The 6,664-nt window shown below is 43.3% G+C and overlaps 1 protein-coding gene and 1 non-coding gene across 2 annotated transcripts; one reads left to right on the forward strand and one right to left on the reverse strand.

Annotated features, from left to right (window-relative positions):
• Positions 1–1,180: 1,180 nt before the first annotated feature.
• LOC311375825 (transmembrane 4 L6 family member 4-like) lies at positions 1,181–3,385 on the forward strand (the record flags this gene model as incomplete). Its single annotated transcript, XM_084490870.1, has 5 exons — positions 1,181–1,351; positions 1,513–1,578; positions 2,248–2,399; positions 2,884–3,070; positions 3,316–3,385. The coding sequence occupies 5 exons, from the start codon at positions 1,181–1,183 to the stop codon at positions 3,316–3,318; spliced, it is 579 nt and encodes a 192-aa protein (XP_084346996.1). The 3' UTR covers positions 3,319–3,385.
• Positions 3,386–4,098: 713 nt separating this feature from the next.
• Positions 4,099–4,170, reverse strand: AC3HAE_045682 (transfer RNA tryptophan (anticodon CCA)). Its single transcript has one exon. It is a non-coding gene; the product is annotated as a tRNA-Trp (tRNA).
• Between the last annotated feature and the right edge of the window lie 2,494 nt (positions 4,171–6,664).

Below are 6,664 nucleotides of genomic sequence, written 5' to 3' on the forward strand. Positions count from 1 at the left end.
CGCAACGGGACGCACCGTAACATACGTTTCATGTCTGATAACAATAGTCAGAGTTGCTCATGTTATAAATTTAATTCATTAGATGTTTTTCTTTCTCCAGCTTATCTTGTGATTTATTCAAACACCTTTACTCGTATATGTTTTAACCCACCAGTCGGGCTGACATCACGTCTGATAACGGCCCGAGTGATCTTTGGATTCTGCTGTCATGGAAACCTCGTTTTTTTTTATGACCCAATAAGATTTACCCTTCACAGTGATAAGTAGGACTCTGATGTTTGTCATTGGGTTTTCCATCTGTGTGTGTGTTAGTGTGTGTTTGTGTGTAGGGGTGTGTCTGTTGCCCTGGACTTCCACCCTCCAGCGATATCTCCGTCTTGCTCCTCCATCATGCCCCCAATCGTTCCGTGATAGCAGAGCAATAAAACCCACATCCCGGACACACACACACACACACACACACACACACACACACACACACACACACACACACACACACACACACACACAAACCTCCCTGTGACAGTGTGATGAGGGCCCTTAGTCTTAGTCTCGGTTGTTTCCCTCAAAACAAACGAATGCAACAGAATTGCGTGAACTTTCATGTTTGCTTAAGCAAAAACAAATATATATTACTTTAAATATTTACTTTTATGAACACGTACAATGGATGCGGATGTGGTGAGATCATAAAGAGAGAGCAAAAAAGAACACAACTTATATTGATGTTTTTGAACAGGTACACAGCCTGCCGATCTGTGCGGAGATCACTAATGAACTGAATGAAGTCAGGTGCTTTTCGGCTCATGTTCCTATTTTTTTGTTGGGCCCTCCATAAAACACGCCAACCTAATTGATAGGAGACTGTTGGACGACACATGCATTGATGATCCGTGACGAAGCGTGGGAGTAGGTAGCGACTGAACTAGGCTATTCTTATCTTTGTTCACTCCTCCCTTTTATACCTATCTTGTCACGATTCCCAGACCATAGGCCTACATGTACCAGCCTATATATAGTTGGGCCGCGTCCCCGTCTCTTACTTCTGTATAAAGACCTTGTGCGGGACATCTCTCATAATTTGGATTTAAGGATCTGATATTTTTGCACGGACATTGTCGTGTCTTGTGTTTTTTTTCCCCTCTCTTTCTTGATAGTCTCCGCCTCTTAAAAAAGCAACATGTGTACGGGCGGTTGCTCCAAGGTGATCGGCATCTCTCTGTATGTCCTGGCTGCCGTGTCGATAATATGCAACATCATTCTGTTCTTCCCCGAGTGGTCCACTGACTATGCAGATCACATTACGGAGGAGGTCAAATACATGGGAGGATTCATCGGTGGAGGGGTAATGGTGAGTCCCCCTTGTTTGGTTGGTTTGATCGTTTTGTATTTAGTTCAGACATCATGCGTCGTGGGTTAACCAAAGTTCCCCCCCCCCTTTGCAAATGTATGTACTCCACCATGCCTTAGCTTTTCTCTGACATGTTCTCTCCCCCTCCCCCCCCGATGCAGGTGCTCATCCCTGCAATTCACATCCACCTGACCAGCAGCAAGGGCTGCTGCAACAACCGCTGTGGGGTAAGTGTGAGGTTTGGCTCCATCTCTTTTAAAGAGAGATAACACATACAATGATAAAATACATTACCTCTTACTTATATTAAATTAGAATAGGATGTTTAAAATGTCCATATATGACATTCTGTATAATCAGGCCATTGCGTCTTTATTTTCGGACATAATAGTGATTGCATCTCAAGGCCTGCAGACGTTTATACATATACATATATATATATATATCTCTGAATATGAATATATATATCTATGAACATCTCTGCGAATATATATATATATATATATATATATATATATATATTCGCAGAGATGTTCATACAGAGGTTCAGCCCAGACTTGTATGTTCAGAAGTTCTCAAACATATTCTCAGACATATTAGCCACTATGTGCTGTGCTCCTCGCCAAAAGCGGTGACAATACAGCCACCATCTCCGCGCTAACACGCACCCAGAGCAATAATGGGTTAGTACACATGTCGTCGTGGTACCCAGCTCTCTTTTAAAGAAGCCAATGGGAAGGTAGTGGTGGTTGTCGTGTTGTTGAAGTTCCAATACAGTGCCTGCCATGGCACTGTATTGTGTATGGCTTAAAACACAGACCCGAATCAATATGTATCCTAACATAACATATCAATATACAATATACATCTAAAGACTTGTGATCTGTGATCCATAGATGTTCCTGTCCATTGGCTTCGCGGCGGCCGGAGTATCGGGGGCTGTGTACAGTTTGAGCGCCGCGTCCCTAGGGCTGGCCAACGGGCCTACCTGCTTCTGGGAAAACCCAGAGACCAACGTGACTGAATGGGGAACACCTTTTTTTGGCCAGTAAGTGAATAAATGGCCGAGCCACACTGACTTAAGCCTATGTGGACTAACTTTTTGAAAGTTTCTGAGTGATTGTTATTAATTGTGAGACATTGGTTCTTTTTTTATTTCGCTTAACCGACCTACCCACCTGACACTACATTACGTGGGGTTATTTGACTGCTTGTATTAAATCATTTGTAAGCACTAAAACTAGGTGGCTACATAACGGCGGGTCACAAAATTGACGTTGTTAATGTTTTATTGCAGTTGTAAAACTGTGAGGCGATCATACCCACATCGATCATGGCTATCTCTTACGGCTTGTTACGACTCATTCAGAAAGAGGCTAATATTGTCATATTCTGTTTGTAATGCAAATGTCATTAGCACGGTCGCTTGGCGATTGCCAGGACGATCCCCCATGCCACAACCACCCATCTATAAGAGGGAGGAAACAAAGTGACAAAACAACATTAACATTTTTTTTTTTTCCCCCCCTAAGAAACGCGAGCTACCTGGATAACCAGGATTGGTGGGCCTGGTGCACTAAGCCTAAGGGTGTGGTGGAGTTCAACCTCGCACTGTTCTCCATTCTCCTGGTCACCGCGGGCGTGAGCATGGTGCTCTGCCTCATCCAGATGGTCAACGGACTGTTTGGGTGTCTCTGTGGCACCTGCTCTGGCAAAGACGTGAGAGGACACACACGCACGCATGCACGCACGCACGCACACACACACACACACACACACACACACACACACACACACACATTTTGACAACAAATCTTTCTCTAAGCTCATGAGTGCTATTGGGGGCAAGGGTAACCCTGCTCCCTCAAAAATAATATAATAATAATAATTAATTAATAATTATTAAATCATTATTTATTAACTATTCTTCTGACTGATCACTGCATTTTCCATTTCTTCAACAGTAAGCACGACTTCAATGCATGGAGGAAAAATAAGCAAACAACATTCAAGGCATCGTCAGCATCATCGTTATCATCATCACCATATTTATTGCGACCAATAACAGTTGACGTTGGATAAATATGTTTTTCATATCCTCATTCTTGTAACATATCATATCATCACACATAGCCGCAATAAGTTAGCTTACTGATTAAAGCGGAATAAGATAATACAGTTTGCCTTGTAGTGACGGTAGTAGATGAGAAAGTCGTCGATTTCGTCACTATTTACAATAGTTTCTGCAAATAATTGTACCATGCTGGCAAATGCATCCTACTCATACCACTTAATAAAATAATGAATATGAAAGAAAGATGTAAACTGGCTGCCTGACTGAGCCTTAATAATAATAAGAAATGTGTCATTAACAATGCATTTCACCATATTTTGTCAATAATGTGAATAATGATATGGCTATGAAGTCATGCTACAGCAAAATCGGATTTCAATGTTAATAGATAGTACAATTTATTATTGTGAATGATTTCTTCAATGTATGTCATGCTATGGGCCCTATGTCTTGCCGTTTTTTGTAATAAAATAAATTGTACAAAAAGATATCAACATTAATTACTTATCAATTGGCCTACTGTAATTTACATTCAATACAAATGTGTCATCCGTTTTGTCGGGGCACCGTGAGCGTTATGATACATTTATTCAGTAAAGTTACCAGTTTAATGTTGTATATAACATACCATTATAATAAATATTCTTCCCAATTAAATATTGCCAAAAAATACTGACCCCGACGTGATTTGAACACGCAACCTTCTGATCTGGAGTCAGACGCGCTACCGTTGCGCCACGAGGTCATTCACTGTAACTGTTAAGGAACAATAAGTAGTTCCTGTATGAGTGGCATAATGCTCAACAATTACCTATTTTGCGTTTGAGTAACAGTGACTGAACTACTGAACACCTGAAGGCATTTACTTCAAATTGGGAGACGATCGACCGACGGCATGCATTTATACGAAGCCTCTCCTTTGTAGCCTACCATACGGCCAGCCGTAGCCATGTAATAAACATCGTGGCCCAGGTTTACATTTAACTTTTTTTGTTATCCCCTGAGTAACTATCTTTCTAGTTCCTTACCTGAATGAATTAGATACAACAATGGCACAAATAACGGTTCTGAATATACCGCACTCCATCGCTAGATGTCACTGTTGCATCCCATTTGCAAGGTGTGTGTGTGTGGAAACGAATGCGTCCAGTAAACGATACAGGAATGTCTACAGGTGGCTTATAGCTGCTTTCACATATGACCTCCGTCTTTTCTCCGCATTTGTGGAGCAGGAGGTTCGACCGTGAGGGTCATTCACACTTATTCACACTTGACGCCCGAAATGCAGACATCGGTGTTGCTCAGACATCAGTAGAATCTCCGGATGGTTTAGGGGGGCGGGCTTGAAAGGGGCGGGGTATGACGTAGGGTCTAAATTCTCAAGAGGCGGGACATGACGTAGTATGATTGCGGCAGCTGTCACGTTGTTTTGTTGTTGTTTGACTGCAGACAGCATGGAACTTAACTGTTGCAGCGATACATCAGATATTTCGTTGCATCCACAACATCCGAGGCATTGATGAAAGATTGGAGCATGAGTTAGAAACCAATAGAAGGAACGATGAAGAAGAAAGGCCTTGCGAAATGAAATGACGTTACTGGAGAAAGAGATAATTAATAAGCCTTACCATGGGCAAAAGCGTTGGTATTCGTAGCCTCTTCTTTAAGTTATACCTTAACATCTCGCGTTGGTAAGGTTGGTCTGAGGCGCTCGTAGAACCTTCTTAGCTCTACCGTAGTGATGATTCAGCTCCTGCAGTCTCCGCCACTTTACAGTAACCTTTAAAAATCCCTGTTGCACATGTTCCAAGTTTGCGTCCGTAGCCAATTGAGACCAAATGAAACGGCATGTTTGAATTGAGGATATTGTCTCGGCTGTTCTTTATTTTGGGCCGTGGGTACAGCAGGCAAGGTCAGCTCGACTCGCTTCCAATAATTTCAAAAACTCGCAACTTCAAACAATTATTTTATTTATTAACGTCTTTAATGGTAAGAGACCGCACGGGGATGGACAATGGATAATGAGCGTTGTTTAATTAAATTACAATGCCACGAGAACAGCTGCCTCTGAACTGGCGATTCGTCACCGTTATTTCTTATCACCGGGTTCGGCGTGAGAGTGTCCGGGACAGAAGATGTCTCTGAGCTGGACAGTGATGGCATGACGGTCTCCATGCTCGCCGACGGCGAATCTGAGAGGGCTGCCACTTGCCATTCTCGTTTTGAGTCATATGTCTCCTTGCCTCTCCTTGTGTTTTTTGTTCCCGCCATAGGACGTGTTCCCGCCATAGGACGTGTTCCCGCCATAGGGCGTGTTCCCGCCGTAGAGTCATCAACACTTCGCACTTCACTAATGTGAAGTGCGAAATGCCGACATCCTACTGCTCATTCACATATAAGGTAATTAGCATTTCCTCCGGAGAATATACTACCTCGGGGGTAGTATTTTTTCAGGTCCAACGTCAGGATATGTCATTCACATATACGGCACATCCGTAGAATCTGCGGAGAATAGACGGATGCACGTCCATATGTGAAAGCAGCATTATTATGAGCAGAAAGATGGCTGGTGTCTTGGTGCTGGTCTAGAGTCAGTGATGGACTGGGCCTCTGGCATTCGGGCAAATGCCAGAGGGGCCGCGGGCTCTCGTGGGCCGTTTGAGCCGGCCGGCCAATCAGAGAGCAGCATGATTGTCACAGGCTGCCCCCCCCCCCCCCCCCCACTCAACAATCCTGTCCGCCCACCAAACAGGTAAGGTTTCGCCACTGGGTAGGCGCAAATACCAGGGCCGTTAATTGATCCCAATCCGTCACTGTCTAGAATACCTGCAGAAATGCGCTAAATCAGTGCAGTGCTTGTATAAGAAGAGTACTAGAGAGAGAGTCAGAGAGAGTGAGAGAGAGTGGGGATCTGAGCGGTAAACGATGGGCCGGCTAATCGGAGAATCGAGCGGTGAGTAGCCGAGGCATCGACTCGGCGCAGCCTGGCATGTGCGTTTTTACATGTATTTTATAGGCTACGGTCAAAATGTAAAAAAAAAAAAAAAAAAGTATTATTTTCAATAATTACTCAAATTGGATCTATTCCCTCATAACTTTTAGTCTAAGCGTTAATCGAATGCAGAAGGAATACTTTGAATCGGTAAAACATATCGAAACTGAAGCAGTTTAGCCATACAATATTCCAGATTAGGCCTATTTATGGTCACATTTATACAAGTAGGCTAGACGGCAGTAGG

Source organism: Micromesistius poutassou (genome assembly GCF_964030765.1).
Source record: "Micromesistius poutassou genome assembly, contig: SCAFFOLD_6830, whole genome shotgun sequence".
Taxonomy (NCBI): Eukaryota; Metazoa; Chordata; class Actinopteri; order Gadiformes; family Gadidae; genus Micromesistius; species Micromesistius poutassou.